A 27,998-nucleotide genomic window follows, 5' to 3' on the forward strand; every position below is an offset into this window, starting at 1 on the left:
CGCAAAGGAGGCACAGGTTTTCACAGTGTTGTTGAGTAGTGAAGAAAGGGGGAGGTAGTGTTGGCGTTAAGCATTGAGCGAAGAGAGGGCGCATGCAGGTAAACGAGGTGAAGCTCTAACAGGGAATACGGCTGCAAAGTAACAGGTTTTGGCAGACCGTACTTTATGTTTCAAGTTGGGCTCGAGAAGTAGGGGCGTTATAGTTATAGTCAAATAGAATGCAGTGCAAGTTTCTAAAACCCTTCAACATTAGCGTAGCAACTAGATACTGCCAAAGTAGGAGTTCATATAATGTGAGTAATGTTTGAAAACATCTGTCTTGAAGTTATTGTTAGCAGGGGATGAGGAAGATGCTGTGCTGACGCTTTCTCGTTGTCGCACCATTATTGGCGGTCGTTGGGGCTCTTCCCTCTTTGCGCAGCGCAGACAATGGCAACACGTGACTTCTCTCCTCGCGCAATGAGGGATGAGAAGGGTTTTTCATCTCCGCTGCGACGGCAAACAACAATAAATGCAAACACCGAAATCCCCGAAAAAGTGTGACCCGTAAAGTTATTTCTTTAAAAATCAGTCCAGTTACAGCCGGATCGTGAAACTGGTCTTAGCCGGAGCCAGCTGGATTGTCTCATTTCCAGTTGGATCCAGCTGGGACCAGTTGCATACTCCAATTGTTGGTAGACCGATTTTCACCTTGGTTGTCACCCACACTAGCTGTTTCATCGTCGGGGTTATTGGTGCACGGCATGTCGGTTCATGTGCCCATCATAGACTAACGGCGCAGCTGTTTGGCCGATCGATTGACTAGCCATTCACCCAGGTACCACTGCAATGCCTGCGGCGCACTGAGGGACGCCCGGCGAACGGTGGCGCTCGCCGAACCTCCCAGACACCTCATCCTGACCCTGATGCGTTTCTCGTACGACAACGCCACGCGGACGCGCTCGAAGATTCTGCACAACGTGGCCTACCCCAAACTCCTGGTGCTACCCGAAAACTGTGGCTTGGCGGAAAGGGCGGCCTACGCCCTCTACGCCGTGGTGGTCCACTCGGGGACTTCGGCGGATCGGGGCCACTACTACACTTACGCGCGACACTCCAGCCAGGTGAGGAAGCGGCGCCGTACAGCTTTTTCGAAAGTGTGCGCCGTCTAGCAGCTGCTGTGCAAGTCATCCGAGTCCGCCATTGTTTGAGTGCATACTTAGAGCATGTGTTGGACACGTGGGTTGCGCTGCCGTTCAACGTAAGCTCGGCCCTGCTCGCATTAAAAACGAGCCCCCCGTTGGCATTCGGCAAGGACTCGGATCCAATCGCACACTTCGGGCCCAAGAAAGGGTGACCGCCAAGGTTGCTTGACAGAGTTTTGGAAAGGGTTTGTTTCCCCATAGAGCTCGTAGGCTTGCCTATCTGGACAGCCGTGACTCCTGTAGACAGTTCTGGAGTCTGCATGCTTGAAGTCCGGGAGGCGGGCACGATGTCTGTTGCCTCGACAAGCGAGCGAAATGCACTTGCCGAAACACGCAAGCATCACGGATGTTGATGACCACAAGCTCGTGTTAAGGCGGTGACTCTGTGTCGAAATGCTCCACGGACTATGTTTGCGAAGCAAAGCTGTTAATGCCAGTGATTCCTCCCTAAATTAGCATGGAAATACTACCTCTGCTAAATTTCAATACAAAGTTTTGCTAGTTTTAAACCCCGTCAAGCACTCCTTCGTTGCGCTTGACAAAATGTTTAAGCCAGACAAACTTTTTTAATTTGCTTGGCCTTGTGGCATGTTGCTTTTTCAGTAGTTCCACACTTTAAAACCTTAAAACTATATTTTTTTAGCTTGCTTTTGTGCTGGTTTGGGCAAAGTTTTCAAGATAGAAACTCCAACTAATGGTTTACAACAGGGCAGTAGTTCGTTAGATTAAAGTCACCCTTGAAACTCCTAGTTTTTTGTGTCTGCAGGACATTGTTACATTAGTAGTACTATCAGAATTCTTACCTCGAGAAAACTCGCTACTCACGAAACTAAAAAGCAGGGTTCGAGTTTTGGTAGGGAAGTGGCAGGGGGGGGGGGGGGCACGTCAGTCCGCCTTCAGAACCCCCGTTGTGCCGCTGCATGCTGAAGCAATTTCGACGCGACTCTTTAAGCCATATTCCCCGGAACAACGTACGTCCCCATTACGCCCCACAGCACTCCTTTCTTTGGGGCGCAGCGTCACAGCCGTATTAAAGCATGGAAAGCTTCGCAACAGAATCTCCTGCTCCCAGAAATTTGTTTGTTTGTGTAATCGCGCACACCCCGTGGCAGGGCACGTCATGCGACCGGTCAGCAATTAGTCGTGTTGTAACCAGCACAGTGTCACGGCGTTAATCAACAACGTGACACACGACGTGTCACGTCGCGGGCGACAGGCGCTTGGTGTCCCGCCGTCGGGGACCAGAGCAACGCCGTCCCTCATCGAGACGGACGTATCTTTCTGCCTCAGGAATCGCTGTCCCCGCGGAAGTCCGCCTACCGGGCGAGCACCAGCGACCTCGATCCCCTGTCGAAGAAGTGGTACCTGTTCAACGACAGCCGGGTCTCCAACGCCTCCTACGCTACCTTCGAGACGCTGACCCGCCGTTTCCCCAAGGACACCGCCTACGTGCTCTTCTACAAGCACGTCAACTCGTCCCTGGCCTATCAGGAGGCGGCCCCGACGTCCGACGACGTCCATGTTTCCCTCAGGAGCCTCGTCGAGCTCGACAACACCAAGTACTTGGAGGTGAGTTTGGCAGACGTTGGCGTGCCACTTTCGGTCTTTGTTTTATTTTTAATGCTCTGTTTTTAGCACCGCATATTCGTGCTCGTTATGTCTATGTCTTCTCGATAATCAGGTTGATTTGTAAAACAAAAATGCAACAGTAATCTTTACTAGGAAAAGTATTTTGTGAGCGCTACGTGCTTCGCGTTGTTATCAGAGTGCCTTGTCACCAATTGTCTGGTTTGGATGCTTGTTTGGTGCTTGTTCTTTATTGAAACAAATGCTGTGCTGCATGTTGTATGTCTGATATGCACTTGCTTCAATCGCTGTAGAAGATTTTTCCGTGAGGACAACCACACGAAAAAATTCCAGAAATCCGACCTTCGCTCTAAAAAAATTGTTATATTTAGTTTGTTTATCACACGGGCTTTTTTGCAGGACTTGTCCTACTCTGCAGAGCTGTCATGCTTCTTCCCTGTGCCTAGTATTCCCCAGTTTTGACTTTATTATAAGACTACTCTTATTATGACGTAGCTAGTTAGGAGACTAGTGCATTGAGAAAAATAACTTTTAATATGTGCACTAACTGAAAACATTCATCGAGCGGTGCTTTGCCTCGTAACGTGGCTGCGCTGCGGGAAAGCTGTTTGGTTATTACTAGCGATGGGATGAAACATAAAAGGTCGAGTTTCGAGCCGTTTCAAAAATTCTTTAACATTTTGCGAGAAAATTTTAGCAGTTTCCAGAATGCCAGGAGGTAACTAAAGGAAGCTTATTTTCTTAAATGAAGTATATTTATAAAAATTTTGTATTAGTATTGCAAGCAGTCTGTGGGGTTTCTCATTTCTTGCACTGGAAGCATTCCAAAACTATCCAAACTTATTCTAAACACCCGAGGTCTGTCTGCTCTTTTCAAACTTTCCGAAACACGTGTTTCGTACAAAGTCTGCTCCATCACTATTCATAGGCATGCACCACCGCCTCACTGCAGTGCAGCTGTGTCACGTGGCAAAGTCTACAGTTTTTGTCATTTTCAGTGGTGCTTTTAGTTGTTCTTTTTTAGCATAACAGGTTAGAATTTTTTTTTTTTGTTGTTTAATTTACACCTGGGTTGTTGCAGGAACAAGAGGCCAAGAGCAAGCGTGCACGATTTTCATACAGTCGGACCAATCACAACGGGGACTTCTCCGAAGGCGGTCCCTCTCCGCCCTCGGGAGGCTGCGGAGGCGGCATGGGTGGCGGTCTGGGCGACTTCCCACGTGTCGTCTTCTAACGCCCCCCAACGAACTGACTTTGCACACTGGAGTCCGGCATCATTCTCGTTTGCGAGCGAGCCAAATTAAAAGAGCGGCCTTTTCAGCAATTTCTACGCCTGTATGCCAGGGTCGTGTGTGATTGGTCCTTGTCGGTTTGAGATGGTCTATTCGGTTGGGTCTTGTATCCAGTGTTTTTTCAAACAGCGTTAAAGGAACAGGGTTTGTTTCTTTTTATGTAGCAATGAACCAATCAGGACAGTGCTTAATCGCAACAATGTGTAAAAAGGATGTTTGAGAGACCCAGAAGACGGTCATAAACTTGTGGATCACACAGATTTGACAATGATTTTTTTTTTCTTCTGTAGATATATACACAAGATGAGTGGTTGCGTTTTTGTTAATTTATTTTTTGGTAATCTGTAAATACCCCTTTGGCCTTTACAGTTCTAACTTGTTCTTCATTTGTATTGTTTGTTTGTTTTTGTTGAGCTTTTGCTGACTGCCTGCCTTTTTTTGGATACTGTCGTAAATAAACATTTGATATGGTTGGATTGGAGCATGTTTTTAGATTGTGTGGCCACTATTGAGCAGCCATTTTGTGTCACTCTTCAACTTTGTCCCGCAATTACTAATAGTTTAATGATTGAGATGGTTGTGATGCTGGCAAAAAATGAAGCTGTAGCACAGCCGCCTTGCAATACTGGAGGTCTGTTTAAAAGTACCGCCAGTGTGGCAGTAAATATTGATGTTTATGGCCTACCTGAGCAAGATATGCATTAGATGTATTGCGCATAGTATGTATGCTCGAAACTTTTGGCCGTAGTTCACCACTTCTCTGCCATCCATACAATGATGTTACTTCATAGTAACATGCGTCGCCGCGGTCCTTCATGGTATAGGATACTTGCCTTTCTGCAGTGGAGGTAAAATAATTAAAGTGCCGCACATTAGAATGCAAATAGTCTTGGGCATTGTGTGGCCCTGACTGATCTATTTGATATTCTGTCTTCTCTGTTTTAAACACCTTGTTCAGCATTTTAAGCCTCGGTCTGTCGTAGAGACCATACTTCAACGCAGTAACAGGCTGAAATTGAGCTAGTTGGTACATAATGCAAGAGTAAACGGTTTCGTCCCTTTATTCTAGCTGACCGCTTACTTTTTCAACGCAAGTCACAGCCTGGACCTTTGCTGATTTTACGAGTTTCGGGGTTTTCGTCATACAACACCTTTTAGATTTTATTTTTTAAATTACAAACAGTACTACCTAGGTGGCGCTAGCTGCCGCCTAGTCCAGAGGGTTTAGGTAGTTTTGGGGGTATTCAGTTATCCATTCACTAAGTTAGCAATTTACGTTATCCATCCGGTCAGTAATGCTAATGCTGCATTAGTGCAGTGTTGCCAGGTCTACTGATTTATCAGTAGATCTACTGATTTCGTTCCGGGTCTACTGATTCACTGAAAAACAAGAAAATCTACTGACTTTTTTTTAGTAAACATATTAAAAATTTATTATATGTCCCCTTCAGTTTCCAGTGTCGCCCATCAAAGGAAACTCATAATGTCCCAGAATTAAAAATGAAGCACTGGCTAGATGGCCCAGAAGCCCGTCCTATTCGAGTGACGTAGCCGTATATTCATCCATCTATTCACCCAGAGCAGGTTGGGCAGGTTCTACGGTGACAACCGGGCCAGAGTCATATATGGAGAGAGTTTGGCTAGCCTATGATCGTGTCGTAACGTCCCTCTCCCGAGTGAGCCAATCAGCCCGCGGCGCAGAGCGAGAGGTGTTTGCGCATGCGCCTGAACTCTCGGCTGCTCCTAAACAATCTACTAGAATAGCTTCGAGTTGAGCGGAGAGAGCCGCAATTTTCATGCATTCGTTCGGCGGAATGCATGGGATCGACATCCAAATTCCAGTTATTTTCTTTTATTTGGCAGGCTGTGGCAAGAAAATGATATAATCCTATTCCTCGGTAGCTTAAAAAGCTAACGAATGAAGTTTCTCCACGTTTGAACGCAAACTTTGGGTCAGGCAAAAAAGAAATAAGCCCGTAGCAGAAGACGCGTAGCCTCAACAGTGCTCCGGACCAACAGCGTTGCTTCAAAAACCTTCCACAGCCCAGTAAGGAAAGATGGCAGCATGCAGAGGACTTCCATTGGACATGTTCGCGCGTACTTGCCGGAGCGTCTTGTTTCGGTTTCGTTTCAATAATAGCGACAGGTGAACGTCGCACTGTCGCCTTCATCTGTGATCCCAAAAGTGCCCTCAGTCTTGATTTCAAAGAATAATCCTCGAAACAGTCAATAATGACTAAAACAAAAACATTTATGGAGCCATTTTAATTTGTCCTTCATATAAAGTTACTCGAGAACTGGTCTTGTTTTTTTTTTTTCATTTTTACTTGTGTTTATTACCATGCTATTTGTTACTCTATACTATTTCTTCGAAGTGTGTATTAATGGAGATAGCAAAACATGGCAAAACACATATTTCGTGGAATCTACTGATTTTTGTGCAAATCTACTGACTTTTTGGGGATCAATCTGCTGACTTTTTTTTTTCTCCATCTGGCAACACTGCATTAGTGTAGTTTTCCGCCACAAAGTGGCAGCACCGGTCCGTTCTGGCGTTAATATCGTTTATTACAGTCCGTGTGTGCCCGTGTGTCATCCAGCGTCTTCTCGTGTGCTCTTCGGTTCGTTTTCATTTCGAGCCTCCAATCGGAGGAAAAACAAGAGCGTAAAAAGTGCAACTGAGCCGCAGGCCTCTGTCAAATCCCGCTTACGAAGGAACAAAAACCCCTAGGCGTCGACTATGACAAGAGCCAAAGTCGGGCGAACGCGATCGCGGTCGTGAGTGCTTCATGGCGAAAACTTGGGATGAACGTCGTCGCTCCTCTGCGGCTTGCTATCGGCGGCACCGTCTTCAAGAAGTGGTTCTATGACCGTTCGGCAGTGTAAAACGTGAGTCTGAACCCCTTCCACGTCAAACCCGGGGCGCTGCATTTCGGTTGTGTTCCTCCCGTCTAGCTGGGCGCAGGCAAACCGACTTTGAGAGATCGTGCCGCATTGCCCATTGTGGTCACGACAGCTGTCCTTTCAAAACCCTGTTTCAAGTCGCCGGCGCCCTAGATCTCGCTCGTACGCCCACTGTGTCGCCAGAGATCCGTTTTATCGAAGGCGGAACCAGAATTTGATGAAGTCGATCGAACGGGAGGCTGGGCTTTCGACATGTCAAAAAGCGTATCGACCTTAACCATGCGCGCAGTGTGCGTTTCACCTACATGTCTCTCAGTTACTGGCTTTTAGATTGTATTTATTTTTTTTTTAATAAAGGTTTTTAAAGGGGATAAGCTAGTCTAATGTTTTACGTTCGTTATATAAACCGCTGAGAGTAGGTTTCCGAGAAGTATAATACATAAAAAGAGCCATCTCACACGACCGTTCATCACAACGGAGATTTTGTCAGTTTCAAGGTGTGTTTCTTCTATTCTTATTTTTCTGCCATAGTCTTGTATTTAGAAACATCTGTGTCAAATTTAACTTAGGGAGGCGAGATTTTTCTTTATGCCAGTGGAGCGCTATCCTTGAGATCTCCATCAATCGTCGAAGGCGTCAAGGGCGCGGTGTTGCCGAATTTAGTTGTCAAAAAGACTAAGTTACACATTTCGACAAAAACCCCGAGACTGGGACAAAAAGGGACGGACAAACACGTCCCTTTTTGTCCCAGTCTCGGGGTTTTTGTCGAAATGTTTAACCACCACCAGCTCGTTTGCGCCCTTACCTTTTGTTCACCAAGTTACACATTTGCTCAAGTTCCTGAAAAAAAAAAAAAAAATCCTTTTTTTAACCTTGTTTTTTTTTTTTTTTTTTTTTTTTTTTCCTCTAGCTCATTGTCTTAATATCTATGCGGAAAGATAGAGCTCATTAAGCAGCCCGTAAGGGGATGAGACAGTCAGTCTCTCACAATTAATGACCCTGAGCTGCACTTAAAATACATCTTTCTTTTCTTTTTTTTTAGATGTTTGTTGATGTAGCTACAAGCACATTTAATGTAGACCGTTTATTTGTTATATTTCTTTTTCGTTTGTCGTCGGTTGCAATGGACCGTATCAGCTAAACGAATGTTCCGTTGACAGTTCTTTTTTATGTCTCTTTGTGTGGTCGTTTGTTGCTTGCGCGTCAGAGCGTGATTTTCAAGTGTACTTTTATGCTGGTAACGAGCGAGAACACAAACACACGTCTCTAGATGTGTCCAGTTCATGGTCCAGTCCATGCGGGTCAAAATCGAGTTCGGAACATGATATTTCATATGGCACATTTCTCAAGATGGATTGATAAATTCGCGTTTTTACTCTGTCTCATTAGAAATGTTCACAAATTGCTTTTAGCTTTCGATTTACCTAATACTATAAAGGTAGCGAGGGTCAAAATATATATATATATATATATTTTTTTTTTTTTTTTTCACGATGCAAAGTTTGTTTGCGCGTGTCTGCGTGTATGAACTTGAAAGCATCAATTTGTTTCTTTCTGAGCCTTGTTTCTTTCTCTCGAGGTCAATGTTTCAGTGTTATTCAACGTAGCTTTCGGTCCATCCTTTTTCTCGGTATAACAAGCCCAACGACTTTCGGCGTCGGGCGACCGGATGAGTGGGCGGGTGCCTGTGTTTACTTCGACCTTAGCAAAGCTTGTTACAACACAAATTGGCGATGGATGGACGGATCGCAGACCACACGCACTACTCGCATGCACTGAGCGAGTTGTCGAGGTTACAACCGCTTGCTCCCTTGGGGTTCGAACTCGGCTCTTTGGTGGTATTCCAATCCAACTGTTTGGGTTTTTAACCTCGCTGCTTGGTATTCGCACCGTCCTAGTGGGGGTTGCAGCCCTCGTCCTTTTGGGATTTCGAACCTCGGCTCTGTATATAGTCCGTCGTGTTACAGTGGTCTTGTACGTATTACTGGGAAGTGCGGGGTGTTGCGCGCCTACCTGTAATACTCTTTCCCTCGAGGGCGTATTCCCCAAAGTGGTAAAACATTACACCACTGGGAGCTGTAAATGCTTCACTTTATCTTCTGAGAGCTCCCTTGGGAGTCGGACCCAGCTCTGCAATGATGTTTCAACTGAATGGTCTGGGGTTTGAACTTCGCTGCTTGGTGTTCAACACCTTTATTCTTGAGGTCAGAATCCAGGCTTTTTGGGATTCGAACGTCGACTCGGGGCCCTTCGTTGTGTAGTTAGACAGGAAGGTGTGGATTGTTACGCGTCTACCTGCGCAAAAATGCTCTATCCCAAAGGATTTGTGGCCTTGAGGGTGCATTGCCACGTTACAAACACTCACCACTGGGGGTTTAAATACTTCCTTTTAACGTCCGAGAGCTCCTCTGGGATTCAAACGCCGACTCTTTGGGAATCGAACCCGGCTCTTTAAAAATCGAACCTAACTGTTCGGGATTTAAGCTCGCTGCTCTGTGTTCACACCTTTCTCTTTGGGGTTAGAACCCTGGCTCTTTTGGGATTCTAACCTCGGCGTGGTGGTCCTTCGTTGTGTACGCAGACTGGAGTCGTAGGGTGCAGAATGCTATGCGCCTACCTGTGCGAAAGGCGCCATTCCAAACCCCTTGAGGGTCCTACTTTCTGAGGAAGTAGGTCAAAGGGACATGCACCAGGGGAAAAGTTTTTAATAATATTATTTATGATGTCGAAATTAAATTTTTACATTTTATGGTGCTTAAATGTTTCTTTATAAATGTGATGTTAGATTTGCTACAGCAATTTTTTTTTTTTAGGTTGATGGAATGAGCATGCAGAAAAAGAAAACGTTTTCTTGTGCACACGTGAGGCATGGCAACGCACAAAATAAACAAATTCGCTCCCTTGAAAACACTGAATGCAATGAACAACAAAAATAATTTGTGCGACGCTTCCTCCATTTTAATATATTTAAAGAGCAAAAATAACAGTTCAAGGAGCTAAAAAAAGTTTCTTAAATTTCCCATAAACATAAAAAAAAAAAAAAAAAAAAAAACATTCTTACCAAACCTAGATATATTTGTGGCATTCTACATATTCGAAAGTATATGCATGCCAAATTTGGTTGTGATAGGGCAATATTAAGAGCAGAAATTCTTGCGCACAAACTGTGAAGATGCCACACAATCACATTAAAAGAAAAACGCGTTCGAATGTTACCGCATATAGATCTGTTGCTATATGCTCTTTTTCGCGACGCGGAACATAATATTTCGTTAATAAATTTCCGTGAGAAATTGAAGCTCCAGAAAACTGCAATGGAGAGGATGCGGGTAGGCCTGCTTGTCAACGTAAATGTAATGGCGGGTGACGTCACAACTCGAGGACCACGCTGAGAAAAAAAGGCTCGAATTCATTCCGTTCTGGGTTGCCTGGAGATCTTGAAATGCGTATTTTACTAATTTCGCGATCGTAACCGGCAGGAATTATTTTTATACATGAAACATAAACATTCAAGAATAATAAAACATCCTAAAACCCAAAATCACATCTTCCGCGAAATATTACTGTTTTTTTTTTTTTTTTCACCCACATTCACGTATACAAGCGCCGAATAATAATTAATTATATATTTGAGGTGTTTTTTTGTTTTTTTTTTTTTCCTTGTCGACGCGCCAGAAATGTTATTTGACGCGCATTTGTCTGCAACTATCCACAGAAAAAAAAAAAAAAATCCTGAAATGCAATTATGGCAGGAAAGTCGATACCGGTAACTAAGTACCGTGTGCACATAGCAAGTTCCCTTTGTGACATATTAAGAACACCAATGGAAATTTGATTTTTTTTTTTTTTCAATCAACTCTGAAGGCTGCAGAGCTTTATGTTTTTGATGGATGGATTTGACTTCGTTTTGCAGTGACGAATGCAAAGGGCTGTACGTTTCTGCCGTGGTCGCCTGTACGGTGTCAGAGCTTCCTTTGATAGCACGATGGTGTGATAGTATAGACGAAACATTTTAATACCGACAGCTACACTCCTGGTGGCCCACACATTCGGAAGTACACTCTAAAGAAAAAATTAAAAAAAGGTGTAATTTTACACCTTTTTGTCCCATCTAATGCACCCGAAAACTTCATTTCGACGTACTGCGCCCTATACTCGAACAGAGGGCCCCAAATTTTACGAAGGGCTTGATAACGGTGTGATATAACTTATTAAAATAGCTAAAGTACGTATCAAAGGCCACGGAAAGAAAACACTGAGGTTTTGCAGTAGGGCCAAGAAAACCCCGATTATTATTATTTTTTTGGGGTAGTCATTAACATGTAGATTAGCTATTTTAATAAGTTGTACCACACGGCTATCAAGCCTCTCGTGAAAGTTAGTGCCGTCGGTTCGAAATCAGTGCGGTGTACGTAGAACTGAAATTTTGGGGTGTCTTATATGGGACAAAGGGTGTAAAAATACACCTTTTTTTTTTTCTGACCGAAAATTTCACGCGTCAATTCTGACTGTGTTATTATAACATATACAAGTGGCTGTTCCTCATAGATATACCGTTGAAAACCGTAAAACCTCCAGTTTAGTTACACGAAAAGCAGAGTCGTTCCAGGGCAAGCCAATAGATAACGTCAGTGTGGTACCTCGTCGCAATCAGTCACAAGCGGTTGCAAGATGGTTGCAACGTGCTTAAAGGGTCTATTTCCGGGACACGGCATGCAGATTGGAACTTCCTGTTTGGGCGAGCCGTCGGAAGAAAGGGGGGGGGGGGGGGGGGGGTTGTTGAAGATGCACTACAATGGCCCTTATCGGTGAGTATATCGAGGTGAAATGCGAGGTCGAGGGCGGGAACCGCAGGCCTCCGTGCTCGTCAGTAGGCGCGCCCAGACCTTATCGGACAATGAGGACCTTGAGCGGTATTTTGGGGGTTTGCCAGGCCCTTTTGCCACTGTCTCCGTGTGAGCCTGGAGCTATGCAAGCGCATTCCAAGAGCGTTCCTAACTGACTTCGTGGACTATTACTCTTTTTTTTTTTCCCCGAGTTTTCTTTTCTCGCGTTGGCAGAAATTCGATAGCGTGCGTCTGTGTCCGTGTCGCCCTTTTTCAAGTAATGACCGTGAAACCGAAAATATTTTCGCCGATCTCGTGCTGTGAGAGGTCGGGCTTTGTTTTCCTTCGTGCTCTATCCCAGGGGTGGAGAGAGCTTCGCGTTGCTAGCGCGGGAGCTCGTGCCGTTATATACTTCGAAGCATGGATAGAGCACCCGCCGAGTCGGGAACACAAGCCACCGAGACTGCCGCCCCGTTAGTGTACTTTGTATAATTGTATATGCTACAAAATACAGTTACTCATCTCTTGGTTGAAAAAAAAGTCACAAATATATGTCACGAAATCATTTTCCCCCCTAATTTCTTTTTTATTACTTTGTTACAGAAAGGAAGAAGCTGAGTCAGAACGGGCGACGTTACTCCGGTGGTACCGTTTTGGGGGGAAGGGGGGGGGGGGGGGGGGGGGGGGCAGAATTTGGTGTTTCGGATTGTGTATAGGTGGTTAGGTTCCATATCTCCGTTCCTGGTAGAAGTAATTGTGCGTCTGTTTAGAGGGCGAGGAGTGAGTATATAGCCAACATCAGTGGACGTCTGCCGCCTCCGCCGTAGACGAGAAAGTTCGGAGCAGTGCCGCCTCTCTCATCCTGTACGTTTTGAGGTGCATCGCGCACGCCGGTGCGATGCTCATCCAGATCCAAACGGGCAGCATGAGTGGTGGGGAGTTGAACTTACGATGATCCCTGGTTTCCGCTGCGGCATTTCGCGGACGAGCGCGCTAGATTTGACGCTGGAGCGAGAGTGCCTCGAAATGCTTCGTATGCTGAAACACTTCTCGCTGAGGACATTTTATAAGACTACAAGCCACGGACTCGCTCGCGTCCCTGCTTTTTGCTGCGCGGAATTCTCCATGCATTCGACTTGAAACAGACTGCACAAGCGGGTAAAATCGCCTTCCCAAGACTATAAAAAACACAAAAAGAAAACTAATTTTTATTTGTATCTTTAGGCGCCACCTTGTACGAATTCTTGCCCTTATCCATAGCTATGCTTCTTCCCACATACAGGGTGTAGTACTTACACCCCCTTGTCCCCATATGTAACACCCCAAAAACTACAACTCGGCGTTCAGTCCACTTGCGCCGAACTGACCAACTTTCACGAGCGGTTTGATAGTCGAGTGGTACAACTTATTAAAATAGATAATGTACGCATTAAGGATTATTAAAATAGCTAATGTACACAAAACCTCGGTGTATGTGTGTGTGTATGGGTTTTCCGTAGTCTTTGATACGTGCATTAGATATTTAGTAAGTTATATCACACAGCTATCAAGCCGCTTGTAAGATGTGGTATCGTCAGTTCGACGTTAGTGGACCGAACGTTGAAATGTGGTATTGGGGTTTTATATAGGGGACAAGGGGTGTAAATAGTACACCCGTTATCTGTGAGTGTACATTCAAATTTAGAACTGTAAAGCAAGATAAAAGATAATTAATTATGTTGAGTTCCCGCGTGGACAATATGTTTCTTGAAATGCCGCTTATGCATAACGCGAAAAGTAAAACGTTTTGCTTTCGTAAAAAGTAACACTTTTTTATTTGTAACACGTTCTTTTTATTTTGAGGTAGCGTGGGTCGGAAACGCGTTCCTCTTTTTTGCAAGTAACGAGTAACGCAGTTCGTTGCGTTTTTTTTTTTTTTTTGTGTGTATGTTTTTGTTTTTCTTCTGTAACGCCTCTGAATGGAGGCATGCCTTGCGAGGTTTTTAGGCTATATAGGTGGCGCGAGCTACCGCCTGTAAAAGGGGTACAGCCATTAGAATCCATCTATCCAGGTTTGTCAAGGGAAGACCAGTGTTGGGTAAAGTACATCTAAAAAGTACTCGAAGTAAAGTACGAAGTAAATGAGGGGTTCTGTAATTCAAGTAACGTAGTAAGTACACCATGTGCAACGTACTTGAAGTGTATAAATACAATGCACTTTTAAGGTAAGACCAGTACTTTCTAACACAATCTTTCATGACGCCCTTTCAATCCCCTTTACAGTGTTTCTTCGTTTTCCTTTTAGAGCACAGCTCTTAAGCGCCCGTTTCCGGCTTGAACCGCGTCGGCGTAACCGTGAGGTCACGTGACCCCGGTGACGTCACGTAACCCCCTGAGGTCACGTGACCACGTGAGGTCACGAGGGTAACCTCAGGGTTACGGCGAAGGCAACGCCGCTCGGAGGGAGGAGTAAAAGGCAGGATGAGGAGGCGAAGAAGAGAGGAGGAGGGGCATAGCCTCCTCTCCCTACTTTCCCCTGCTCCTCCTCAAGAGCTGCGCTCCAATTCGGCGTTACAGGGACTTGTAAACGGCTTTCTTTTTCTTTTCTTTTTTTTTTTGACTTGTATGTCAAAATACCCCCCAGAGGTAATCGGGGGGTTGCGTCAGTTATTTTCGCAAATGGCGGCGAAGATTGGATAAAGTCAAGTGACCGGAGTGGTTGTTTTACGCTCTCTGACGGCCTATTTGACACAGTCAACTTTTAAGGCACTTATTTGTATTGATCTTATAAAAGGCCAGCGACTTCCCTCAGAGAAAATGGCCAGATGACGTGCCGAAAGACAATAACGCGTTCTCACACGTGGCAATTCGTTTTTTTTTTTTTTTTTTTTTCTTTCTCTTTTTGAAGGGGTTGGTGAACTTTTATCTTTGACCTCAGAATTTGTGTAGCACTGGGAAAGCCAAGGCCGCTTATTGAACGAGCTTATTTTCACGAAGCCGCCCCCCCGTGCAAACGGAGCGATGCGTCGTCTGCTCGCGTTTCTGCTGAGTGTGGGATATGTCCCTGCCAGGATTTCGTCAGAGTTGACAAAGCATCATTTTGTCGTACAAATTGAACGACACCAAATTTAGGGAATGTATACTTTAAAGTCGGAGGATGTACTTTCCCCAGCAAGTACCAGAGAAAAAAAAAATAATAATACAGGGACACTGACAGGGTATTTATGGTGGCCAAGGTTTTTATTTGCAAAACACTCAAAGAGCCAATGTCTGCGATGTACAAAATCAGGTGAGCGAATGATGAGGCAGAACATCCGTTTAATTTCGAGGTCTAAACAGATGTTCCACCACATCATTCGCTCAGCTGAATTCGTACATCGCAGACATTGGCTCTTCGAGTGTTTTGCGGGTAAGTAGACGCTTTTAAGAGTTGTCTGCTTGTTGGAGAGTGACGCTATGAGAGGATGTTACGTTATTATTTCAAAGCCCTGTCAGTTGGCAACTCATTATGCGCCCGTTTCTTGCTGGGCTAATAATTAAACGATAATTACAGTCGTCCTCCAACGGATAAAAGCTGCACATCGTGCGTCTGGTGCTGGTGATAGGTTTCTCCTCTGTCTAATCGGAAACCAGACGAGATATAGCTCCGATTTTTGAGCGGTTAATCGCCGGACAGATAAACTGATAAGTGCTCGTAAACAGTGCCGTCCCCTTTGCCTGCCGAGAAGACAGAACAGGAGGACAGGGTCGAAGACCGCGGGCTGTGGCGGGTGGAATTCTCGACAAAATCTCTATTGAATCATTTGAAAGCTATAGCGCCCCCTCGTGTTGATTGTGTCTTCTTCGCCACTGTCCTTTTTTGCACGTTTTAATACGCTTTTGGGATAATGTCTGTTGCTGGGGCCCTCGAGGGGGGGGGGGGGGGGGGGGGGAGGGGGGAGGGGGGGAGGGGAGGGAGGGAGGGGGGAGGGGGGTTAGAACAAGGCGGGGACACTTGCAGATCGCGACGCCTTTCTTGCAGGTAGTCAGGGCGCAGTCACGTGACAACATGAATCACGTGACGACCCCCATACTCTTTGCCCCCTTTCTCCGTTTTCCGGCCAAAATTTTCTGTTTTTATTTTGATCACGTTCGTCCTTCTCTCCGATGTTTCTCCCTCCCTGCTTCGTCCCCCGTCAAAGTAGCCGTCGCAGTGGTAACCGTTTCGTTCTGTTTCGTTTCGGATGGTGGTGTCTGTCTGTATCGTGTTGACGGAGTCATCTGTTGCATCATGCGCGTCATTCGTGCTCTTGCACGTCAGTTCGGAACGTGTCTCACTTAAAATTTTGTATCTACAACAAAGGCGCGCTGGAGATAAGTGCGCACACTACGCAGCACTGAGAAATTTGGCAGGCTTTTTGGGCTTTCATATATTGTACGAGCGCGCGTCCTCGTATGGGGGTTTCAGTCTCGCTGTGCATTTTTGCATTTTACATTATTTAAAAGGTGCTTGTTGAACCGCAACGCCGCCTGCAAAACACCGGAGAGGAGGACGACCACGATCAAGATAAAATCAGGAACTTTGGGCGTGTTCCAAACCGCAGTTTGGAGCAAGCATAGCAAACAAAAGCTCGCGCTGCAGAACCCAGGTATCCTGGGATCACTCCCTACCCCTGCTCGCTTACGCGTGTGAGTTCGCTAACAAACCGGCGTACGGAAACGATGGAGATTCCCGGTTCCATCTGCCTCACTGGCGCCACACGTTGCACGCCACTAGTCTCGGTTCGTTTCGACAACTTTTGGTTGCCAAACTTCGCGAGAATCCTACACCGGGTGCGATCGAAGGCGCCAGCTCACGGAAAGTACCGACGATACACCGTACCGACGAATTCGACGAATGCACGCACGCGAAAAAGACGCCATTTTTTTTTTTTTTTTTCAGTGAACTTAAAAACCTGCCGCGAACGTAAACCAAGCAATGAGAACGTTTGCCCATGACTTGGTCGTGGACGCGCGTTTCTCCATTGTCACCCCTCAAACTTGGCAGTGAGGTGGTACGTGCTGGCTGGAGCCGTCGTTCTTGTGCCGTGTGACTCCATTCTCTGGCTGTTATTCGTGGAGAGCGTACTGACGTGGCTTCATGGATGAGAGCTGATTGGTGCAGCGGCTGTATGCGTTGGTTGTGCGTCTCACTGTCAAGGTTTCCCTTTGTCTCTCCAGACGGAAAGGAAATAGGGCCATTCCACGCCAGACGTCCCAGGCAGTACGTGTTACCGACTAGAGTGACCAATGACGGTTTCTTCGGGAAAAAAAAAAAAAAAAAAAAAAAGAGGAAGCCGTGATTGTTTGCTAGACTCTAAATGGACTTCGGCCGGAATATTTTTATATACAAAAATGTTTGATGACGTGTGAGATTCTACATTTCTGCAGTGAACCCGAACTAGATATAAGATTAAAAAAAAAAAAAAAAAAGTTTACGCGATTTAAATAGGATATATATCAATTACTTTTACATTTTCCGCTGAGGTTGCTCTTTCGTGTTGCGTTGATTTTTCTGGAGTAAACAAGCAGAAAACTACACATGTCCAGCATTTAAAACGGAAACTAATGTTGGTCCAAAAAATATTTTAATACCTTTCTTTTTTTTTTTTTTTTTTTCTTTAGGGGGTGGGGGGGGGGGGGGGGGGGGGCGAGGGGGCTGGGCTGTTGCTCTATTTTACGCTTAAACTTATCTGACAGCGATAAAGCAAACAGGTTTCCAAAAGAATAAATATCAAAGTTGCCCAAATCACGCTTTTTCTGAAGATTAAGACCCAAATTAAACATCAAAGCCCTTCCGAAAAAAAAAATATATATATATATATATATGTATATGTATGCGGGACGGCTTATTGGGTACATCCTCTTGTTACCTTGTAACTACGCAGCATGTATCAAAATAAATTTAAGTTTAAGCGAAAAAAAATTAAAAAGCCCCATAAAGAAAATAAATGTCTTTTCTTTTTTTTTCTTTTTTTTAACAGCCTGGTTGGGACGCGCGTGTCAAAAAATAAATTTTACGCGAAAAAAAAAATTTTGGAGCAATATTGACGACGAGAGATTTATTCCACCTCCACGTGAAGGTGAAGCCGATCCACCTGCCTTCCACGCGCCCGAAATGCCGAGAGAGAAAACAAGTGGAAAGGTCAACTGCCGACTAAATCGCGTCTCGCGCCGTCAATATTGCCGTAAAAAAAAAAAAAAAAAAATTAAAAAAGCATAAAATTATTTTTTTTTTTTTTTGGCACGCGTGTCCTTACAAACTGCTAAAAAGAAAACATTTTTTTTTTTTTTTAGTGTTTAGCAGTCGGTTTTTTCTGTACCGTACTGTTGTGTTTTCACAGCACGCACGTGCCGCTGGTAATCGATTGGAGACATGCCTTCGGGCCCCAAGCAGATCGAGTTTGGGCCATATGCCGCATGTATACACCTTGAACCGCGTACGTTGTCGTAGAATAAGTAATAGTAAAACGAGGCTTGTGGCACGCCTTGAATACCCAGCGACGCTAGCGTTTTGCGCATGCAGTGAAGTCAAACTACGGTGCCACGAAAACCGGTTAGCCGGTGCTAAGCTATTTTTATTTTGATTTTCCCGCGATGGTTGGGACGTTTGTCAGGGAATCACCCAATACCGTTCTTGTCTTTTCTTTTTTTTTTTTTTTGTACGTACTTAATCGGAGGCCAACGCACTAGCGCTGAGGCGGCGTTCGGCCGGAACTCTTGTTCCGATTGAACACGAGTTCAACTGGAACAGTTCCGGCGTTGGCCTCCTTTGGATAACGCCGAAGATGCGGCCTTTCCACCTTAGTCACTGACAAAAGTGAGAACGACAGGGAGCAGGAGTGTCAGTCTTGTAACGTCTCCTGCGCCAGCTTCTACCCTCGACAAAAACTTGTCTTTTAATGGTGATTTAGGCGAGAATTTCGAGTTTCTCGCTTTATCTTTGTTATGCATCCTTCAACGAATATCTCGCGCTTGCAGCCTATTAGTTGCAGAATTCTACATTACAAAAAGCTGGGAAGCAAAAAAATAAAGCGAAACAAAGGGCAGGTGAACACAGATAAGTAGGAACTATGTGAATACGTTAAAAAAGCAGAGCTGTACTTTTGCGAGCGAAAGTGAATCGGCGAGATGAGATCTACGGCGCATGCCATTTCGAGCGCTTGAGACATGGGAATCGGGATTCGTAACCGGTTGCCTGCGGGCCCCGTGTTCGAGACCCCTGCTCTAATGGAACAAAGTGGTGTTCATAAGCACCCGATGAGGCACACACAAACAACAAAAGGAAGACGTATATTCGACGAACAAAAGCTGCGATGTATATTAAAAAGGGTGAGGGCGCGACTCCGCGTGCACCGTTCGCGAGCTCTAGAGAAGGGAAAGTTCGTTGGTGGCATTATTTATTTGGTCCCGGAGGGCTCGAGGCAATACGGCTGAAGACGTCGGAGATCCTAATCGTTTGCAGATGGCGTTCCGGAGCCTTAATATCGTCTGCTTTTCTTAATTGTTTTCTTTCTGTTTTTTTTTTTTTTTTTTCGTTTGTTTTGGTTGGGAGAACCGTGTGGGTTGTGAAAGTTGAACACAGCTTGGTTTTTACTTTTTGGGACGTTGGGCGACGGAGGGGGGGGGGGGGGGGGGGGGGGAAGTCTATGGTTTTATAAAGTTTTTATACGAACCGCTCGCGCCTTTCGCTGCTCGATTTGGAACCGACGCTCAGGCCTGTCGTCTGCTAACTCGAGCTGGCTATGGTGGGGTGTAGGAATGTCGCGAACCCGTCGGAGGTTTTCAAGTTGGACCAAGTTCGAATTTGTCGACCTTCTAACTCAAAGTTGGATAAAAGTTCGACAAAACTTGCGACTCTTGTGCGTATGTGCCAACATTCAAACGAGCTGGTGTCGCTTGGCAGAAAAAAAAAAAAAGTGCAATATTTTTGGAATGTATTGTTTTATCGTTTCGTAATAAACTAACTCGTCAAAACCACACGTTTCCTTCTATATTGCGTAAACCTTGGTAATCATTTAATATATAAAAACAAAAATGTGTAAATTATGTGTTTTTAAACAATTACATTTTTGTATCTAAGTCGGGCAACACTGTCTATACGTTGAAACTTGTCGAATTTCGCGAAAAAGGTCGAAGTTTCGCCGCAACACCCGAACCTCCGGTGCGACAAAAGTTCGCGCCAACTCTAGGAAGGGGTGGGGGGGTTAGGAAATTTGGTTTCCGGTTTGGAACGTGAAGGTATTTTGGGAGGGGATGAGCTAAGCGTGGTTTGGTGTGGTGGCGGTGTTCTGCCGCGGGATTTCGATCAGTCAGGCAATGGCTCCAGACAGGAAACGTTTAGGGCGCATACCTCATCGAAATTGGAAAGGGACGTGCCGGATAAAACTTCTATTTCCACCAAACAGTTTTCGTCTTCCCTCACTTTTTTTTTTTTTTGTTAGTTTAGCGAAAATAGAAAGTTTGGCGAGCTAGCTGACTCGGTGCGTAATCTTCCACGGCGACGTCCCAAACAAAATGTTCGCAAAAAGTTTAAAAAAGTGGGACGTTACCAATGTCTTTCTTTGTATGAGGAATTGACATACTTGTATTTAAACGTGAGATCAGATATTTCAGTCTGATCTCAGTATGGTGTACCCTGAAACGCGTATGAACTATACGCAAAACCTTCCTGTGTGTAGGACAGCGTTACTAAAACCCTCAGTTGGGAAACTCACTGTTGAAACCTGGGCCGCTGGCGTTCACCGAGACCGAGCTAGATCACCACTCTTTATCATTTGTTTGTATTGTGATCACCTTGAGCTTTTAGAAAGCATGTTGTTTGCGGAAAAACAAACGAAAAAAAAAACTTTTTTTTTATGGGAACTTTTATATAACAGGCGCGGGATGTTTTCTAAAACCTTTAGTTTACAAAGTTTTGCGGCACAATTAATATTGTTTTTATTCAACCATGTCTCACCGGTGATTTGAGGTAGCGCGTCCCGACCTGGGCGCATCCTAACTTCGTTAGTAATTCGCGGCGCGTCCGCTTGTCAAGCGGGGGTAGGCATCCCAGAAACCCCTTGTAGGCTTGTACCTATGTGTCTCGGCGCCAAAATGGCCGATTAAAGCCAAATTAGAGCAGTCACAGCCGACGCTATCGAATGCGATACTCCCGAACCAATACCAGCAGCCGTGCAGTTCCCAGAGTAGCCGCTGCGAGAGAACTGGTGGCGTTGCGATCGCCATTAGCTCGGTTCTCGAGTACGAATCGGTGCCACTTTTTGAGAGCAGGGTCTATGGTAGTTTCCCCACTGAGTTGTTCTAGTAACGCTGGTGTGTGAGTAGAGACTTTCTGGTATCGGCGACGTGCGCGATCGAAAGCGTCGCTGTGGTCGGCCTTCCAGGATTGGCCGAATGCTGACTATGACGTCAGCAAAGGTTTTCTTTTCTACAGAAATAAGAAGAATGTAAGAACCTTAATTTTGACGGTGTTGGCAGTGTTGCTTAGAGAGCGCAGTGATTTCAAGCTTCCACGATGCTCATTGCAAACACCATCGAACTTGCTGTCCGCATGGTAGTGACGTCACGAGAGGGAAGCATAGGAGGGCGCCACCAAAACATCTCGCCGAGGATGAGAGTGACAGGGAGGAGATTTGGTTGTCCCGTCCCCAGCACGAGTTTTCCACCTTTCGGTAAAAACCCTTTGACAGTCGAGTTTTTTCCCCCCAAGATATGTTTTTCGGGGGTCTGGTTTTCTTTGCAAAGGAATAATATAAAGAAAGGGTCACTGCATTTTTTTTTTTCATTATCTGGTTGGAGCTTGAGCAGTGCTTGCGAGCTGTTCAAGTTTAACAGCATCAAAGGAAAATGTTAATGGCGAAACGTTGTCACCTTTCATTCGGTTTCATTTTTGCGCATTCGCTTCGGCGACATTCCAGCGGCTTCATATTCCTAACAAGGGAGGTACTTTACAGAACTTTTCCGTCGGATGATGAGCTCTCATCCTCTAAATTTAATTCCGAACAGCGTTGGAAATCTGAATCGAAAGAACCAGTACTCCCATTGGCATACCGATAAATAGACCAGCAATGCGAAACCACGTGCGAATATAACGTTTGTAGTTCGCCAAAGACATAACAAATAATAACACCTCCCGCGATGTGCGCAGTTTCGCGTTTGGGCGGGCACTTTTAAATATATGAAATAACTACGTCGAATCGAAAAATAATAATATCGCACGTAATTTCGTCTACAGTACAGGTCGAGGATTAAGCACACTAGTATATTAAATGAGATTTGTTAGCCTGTAAAAAAAAGAAAAGAGAAAAAGAAGCGATCCAGTGATGGAGCACGCAAGGAAGAAAATGGGCGGAAAGAAAAGCTGGTGGTCTGTTGCCTCCATCTGTCGTCAAACTTTGCGCTGCCCTGAAAGCATACACCGAATGAGCATTGTTTTGCTGTTCAGTATAAACTGTGCGGAAGTATGGCTATACATGTTAAAATGTTAAAAATATAGCAGTATTGAGTTTTGTAAACTTGAAAGCAGAAGAGTGGTAACTTAAGGCTGCCTGAGATTTGTTCGTGTATAATATGTGCGTGCATGTTGTAAAGAAGCCATTTTTTTATGTGATATATATCATATTTTCCTGTTAATAAATTGTCACGCCCTTGATCAACGAAAACCATGGGACTAATTGTATTACGCGCCACCGAGCCTCCGCTTTGCACAAACATACGTACATACGTTTGCGTAATATAACGCCATAATTGACGAACGGTTGCTGCAAGTTCAACGTTACAGTCAACCCAGCACCACATTTAGTAAGAGGAAGAGGAAAAATCTCTTAAATTGTCGAAGGTCTCACAAACATCCAAAAATACTGTAAAGTACGACTGCAGTCGTACTGTAAAGTACGACTGCAGAAACTGGCGAATAACTCTCGCCGTTGTTAATATCAGTGATGTGATTGCTGCGCCAATTGCGCCAAACTGCGCCAAGGGGCTAACCCTGCTACATCCCGCTACATTTCGCCAAAATATGGGTAATCTGCGCCAAGCCTGCGCCAAAGGACCAATTTTGGTCGCCTTTCAAAACCGAAACTAAACTGAGTACCGTAACTGAGTATGCGTGAGCTACGTGGCGCAAGCGGCCACCCGACACAAAGTACTCTGCATCAATTGTGACATTGCAACCCTGGAGCCGGGTAAAAGAAGGAACGTAGAACAGGCAAAAAACTCCAATCTCAGTATTGAACGAGCTTGCTTGCACCCTTGCTTTAGTTACATCAATCGCCCATCCGGTCTCGCATGGTTTTTCCCGCCATCTTTTCTTTCGCGCTCTCGTCGTCTCGTAAATGTCGTCTCGCTTTTTTTTTTTTTTTTTTTTTTTTTATACAACGATAGATACGGGCGTGTGCGGGCGCTCCGCTAACGTGCTGGGTACCAGCCATGACGTGGCACTGAAACGAAATTACGTTTTTGCGCGGCTGGAGTTACTATCTGAGCTGTAGCACTCGCTTCTGCAAGCAACGGCCGCGGGAAAACTATATTTGGTCCTGCCTACCAGTCCGCACGTCGCTACAGATATGGAGCTTCCTAAACTGAAACATAAGGACCGCCGCATGTTCATCAACATTCCTGTTCTTGTTTAAAACATACGCTACTACAAAAACATCCTCATTAGTTCGAAGACTGCTGTGTCTAAGTTTTGATTACCTAGGTTTCTCTTGGGTGGCTTTCTTTCGAGAGGGACCCCGGTACATGAAAAATCTGTCGCGCAAGAAAGTTGGTGAAGAGAAGTGAGCTAAAGCAAATAAGGCAATGTCTGCACGCTGAACCCGCACAGCGCGCTTGTTTGTCTCGACTTCAGTCGTTGCACAAAGCGCTCCACTGTTTTACGTTTACTTTTGACGAAAGTCTGGCACGTCGGGAATCGGTAAAACGGTGGAAAGCGGTTTTTAAAACTTTTTCGGCAACGCCTAAAGCACTGTACACTTGTGGGGTGTCTCAATGTTTCTTTGGAGACATTAAAAGTGCATGGACATTCATTACTAGCGTAAGCCAAAGCGAAGCTTACAGCAGCTTTGCAGAAAGTTTTGAAAAGCAAAAAGTACCCGTAGTCGTACATCACCTTTTTCTTGTGTGCAATTTCGCATTGCACTGCAGTAGGTATGTGTTTCATCAGTCGGGGACTGCTTCCATTTATTATATTATATCACTAGTCAACGTAATGCTGGGATATTTACTACTAAGCTGGTCATTTTCAAATAATGTTTCATCGTCATCATCATATTTTATTATCCTTGAAGGCCCTTACGGGCATTACACAAGGGAGTGGTACATTTGTTATTATTTTCCTTAATCGAACACTTCCGCACACAATTTTAACACAATAGAAGAGGGAACTAGCCGGACAATGAAGAGATGAAAGAGGTTACAGAGGCGGCAAATTTATGTGTGTCAGTTATGGTTACAATGTCATTTGGTAGTATGTTCCAATCGTTTATTGCCAAAGGTAAAGTTGAATTACTGTATGAAGTAGTTGACGAAAAAATGGGCCGCAACTTGCAGGAGTGGTCAAAGCGGGGGAAAATCTTCCACGGGGGTAAAAGCAGAGATTCACGAAGAGGCATGTTATAGTGAAAGATTCGGTGAAGGAGAGAGAGACGGGACACTCGGCGCCTCAATGAAGGCGTGTGAAGGTTAGCTGCTTCGCGCAATCCAGATATGCTCGTGAATGGTGAGTAATCAGAAAAAAAAAATAAAACGAAGAGCCCTGTTTTGGATGGATTCAAGTTTGTTAGATAGGTAAGATTGCCAAGGGCACCACACAGAAGAAGCGAATTCAAGCTTAGACCGAACCAAAGTTGAGTATGCTAATTGTTTTATCTCTGGTGTTGCGGGTTTCAGGTTTCGGCGCAAAAAACCGAGGGTAGGGTTTGCGCTAGCTACTATATTACTGATGTGAGACGTCCATGAAAGGTCAGATGTTAAATGAATACCGAGATATTTTTATGAACTGCAAACGGTGATGGGGGACGCGTCAAAATGGTAAGAAAAAGGTTGAAGAGCACGACGAGAAAAGGAAAGGGATTTACATTTGTCGAAATTGAGAGTCATCTGCCATTTATTGCACCATTGAATGACTTCTGAAATATCTGTTTGCAAAGTATGGTGATCGTCGAGCGAGAGAATGGGCCTGTAAATTACGCAGTTGTCTGCAAATAACCGAACTGATGAGGAGATGTGCTCATGAATATCATTGATGTAGATTAAAAAGAGTAAGGGCCCGAGTACACTACCCTGAGGGACGCCTGAGGTTACCGGGCACGAAGATTTAGAGTTATTAATGGTGGTGTACTGGGTGCGGTTAGTCAAGAATTCGGATATCCAATTTACGATAGTGGGATGGATCTTAAATTCGCTAAAGTTTTATTTTAAGGCGTTGATGAGGGACCCTATCAAACGCTTTAGAAAAGTCGAGAAAAATGGCGTCAGCCTGAATGTTGGCATTAAAAGCTGCGTGAATATCATGAAGAAACGCCGTTAGTTGGGTTTCGCAAGAGTACGCTTTCCGAAAACCATGTTGCTGATTAAAAAGGAGGTTGCTATCTTCTAAATAATTGATTATATTGGAGTAAAGTACGTGTTCCATGAGCTTAGATGATACGCTGGTTAGGGAGATGGGCCGATAGTTTGTAATTAGGTGGCGGTCACCAGATTTGAACATGTGAAGTTTGGTTTGTGTGAAGTTTAGTTTTCAAATAAGTTTGAATATGTGAAGTTTGGTTCTTATCTATCTATTGTGGGTACATATATAGGTATCATTTAACTGAAGCATTGCAAAATCTGTCATGTCATTAACATTTCAGTTACATCTTGAAAGACTCCTAGGTGGTCGAACTTGACTATAATTCGTTTATTTCAGCGAGCAAAGTGCCCTTCGTTTGTCCAGCACGTAAAACGAATATTTTTATTTTTCTAAGAATATCTGCTCCGAAAGCCATTTTTGGTGTCCGAAAAACTGTTTTGGCTGCTCCGAAAGCCACTTTTGCTGCTCCAAAACACTGTTTTGGTTGCTCCGAAAGGTGCTCCAAAACGGCTTAGGCCAATCACATCACTGTAATATATGTCGGTATCTTTCATAAAATTGCTGGATTTCTCTTGCTAAAACCATTTATCGAAAATTTTCCAAATATAAAAAAAAAAAAAAAATCCTTTTTTTTTTTTTTTTTTTCTGGAAACGTTGCGTCCGTAGTGAGGCGATGAAAGGCAGGTGAGTGCGATTATAGACAAACGTGCAACAAACGCCGTTTTCGGGGAAAAAAGAAAAGAAAAAACGAGCAGAAGAAAAGCGCGCCGACGCCTATTGTTTCACGTGACTATGACGTCATCAGATGTTCCGTTTAGCGGTTGTAACCCCTTTCTTTTATTTTGTTTTATTTATATTACAACATGGCTATAATCCTCACTGACGCGGCAGCCGTGTTTTGTCCTTATTTATACTTGTCTCCACGCACTAAATCCGAGAGCAGTTCTTGCTACGACCCGACAAAACCAATCAAGCGGCGAAAAAAAAAAAAAAGAAATTATGAAGACTGCATCGTTTTGACGCTTGTCATTTTCCCACTCGCGCACAATAATCCGGCGCCTTTTTCTTTCTTTTTTTTTTTTTTTTTTTTTTTTGGGGGGGGGGGGTGGTTTGATTGGTTTATGCCGACGCAAACGCGCAAAAAAGACGAACGCCGTGACGATGCACTGTTGGTGCCCTCTGATTGGCTCGAATCGGAGGATTCTAGGCTGCGGCCGCCTGGAACGCGTCTCTCCGACTGGTGTGTTTACAGCGTCCAAAAAAGTGGTCCCACGATTTCCGCCTGAGGACATCATACAAGTGTCATGCTGTCGCCAGTTAGTTTCCTGCAGAGCCGTATATGGTTTCCTGGAACTGGAACTAGGTATAACGCAACATGAGAAATTTTTGTCCCCCCCCCCCCCCCTTTCCCAGCTACTGTTCGGTGTGCACCATAACGCAGCAACTGCGCAGTGCAAAAAAGAAAAAAAAAATGCGATCATCAACGTCAGCTTTTTTTTGTAAACGAGCTCGCACCTTGTTGCCGAAGGCTCGGCTCGTACCCAGTATATCTTTATAAATTTCCCCCGTTTCTCTCTGTAATGCCCCCGTGCTCCGAGTACAAAACAAATAAATAGTTCAATTATCCAATAAACGAGTGAACCTCTTCTGTGTGGTTGAAAGTCAGGGCGCAGCGGGCGCTACGAGCCCAGTCGAACACTGCCAAAATCGCTACGTCATATAGCTTTCGTCGGCTTTCTGTTTGTGCGTTCTCGCCAGCTAACCCAAATCGAGCGCGGGCGGTGCCCTCACGCTTTTTAGTGTGTGTGTGTGTGGGTGTGTGTGTGTGTTTTGACTGCGCGGTTGTGAACAACCGGAGTATCGTACAACAGCTGCCTGCGATTCCGATAAGATCGTGCTTTTTCATCTGGGCTGTGCAGCGCTTTGCGAACGCTGCGCCAGTTTCCCGAAGCGCTTTGGTGTGGACGCGCTATAGGTACAAAACAAGAATGACGGCACCTGCCGCACCTGCACGCAAAAACAAGCGTGTGTTCTCTCGAGTGATATCGGAGAAAAAAACCGGCGCATAGAGGTGGGTGCACGCGAGGCTTGCCTTTATTGCTGCTTCTAGAGCACGTTTAATGCTTGACGGACGTTTGAATCATCGTCGTGCGGAGATGGTAATAATAGAATGAAGAATGCATTGTTGGAAAGTATTTCAAGCCCATAATGGGAATAAAACAATGGGTAAAAGAAAAGGCGATAACCGTTTATTGGAAGCGGTGTAGGCCCACTCGGTAGATGGTCTCTCGTCGTAAGTGGCCAGAATTAAGAAATCGCAAGGGTCACAGTCAAACGCAAATCCGTTCCCTTAGATCAGCAACAGCGGCGCTACTCTTATAATTCATAATTTTTCATTTTGTTTAAATGTCCCGGTATTCTGCCAGCGTGTGGTATACGTCTAATCGTTGTAACCCAATCTAGCTAGAATTGTAAATAATGCTAATAATTAGGGCTGGGCACTTGATCGATTAACCTACCGATGATTCAATTAATGCTTTAATCGCGAATATTTTTTTAGGCTGGTTAATTGGTTACATTTTGACAAAAATTAAAAGTAAGAATTCAACGCTTTCACTACGAAGACATGGACGAG

At 44.8% G+C, this 27,998-nt stretch overlaps 2 protein-coding genes across 2 annotated transcripts in view; both read left to right on the forward strand.

Annotated features, from left to right (window-relative positions):
• Positions 1 to 4,549, forward strand: part of LOC8050740 (ubiquitin carboxyl-terminal hydrolase 35) — a 33,006-nt gene extending 28,457 nt beyond the window's left edge. The window contains exons 13-15 of the mRNA XM_029984312.3: positions 818 to 1,103; positions 2,475 to 2,753; positions 3,853 to 4,549. Coding sequence (XP_029840172.3) covers positions 818 to 1,103; positions 2,475 to 2,753; positions 3,853 to 4,005 — 718 coding nt within the window. The 3' untranslated portion in view covers positions 4,006 to 4,549. The remainder of the gene's footprint in view (positions 1 to 817; positions 1,104 to 2,474; positions 2,754 to 3,852) is intronic.
• Positions 4,550 to 6,627: 2,078 nt separating this feature from the next.
• The window catches only part of LOC8050519 (ankyrin repeat domain-containing protein 50), a 72,660-nt gene continuing 51,289 nt past the window's right edge, over positions 6,628 to 27,998 (forward strand). Inside the window, exon 1 of the mRNA XM_042289977.1 lies at positions 6,628 to 6,952. The gene's annotated coding sequence lies outside the window, so the exon portion shown is untranslated. The remainder of the gene's footprint in view (positions 6,953 to 27,998) is intronic.

Source organism: Ixodes scapularis, unplaced genomic scaffold (assembly GCF_016920785.2).
Source record: "Ixodes scapularis isolate PalLabHiFi unplaced genomic scaffold, ASM1692078v2 PGA_scaffold13__105_contigs__length_92229423, whole genome shotgun sequence".
Lineage (NCBI taxonomy): Eukaryota > Metazoa > Arthropoda > Arachnida > Ixodida > Ixodidae > Ixodes > Ixodes scapularis.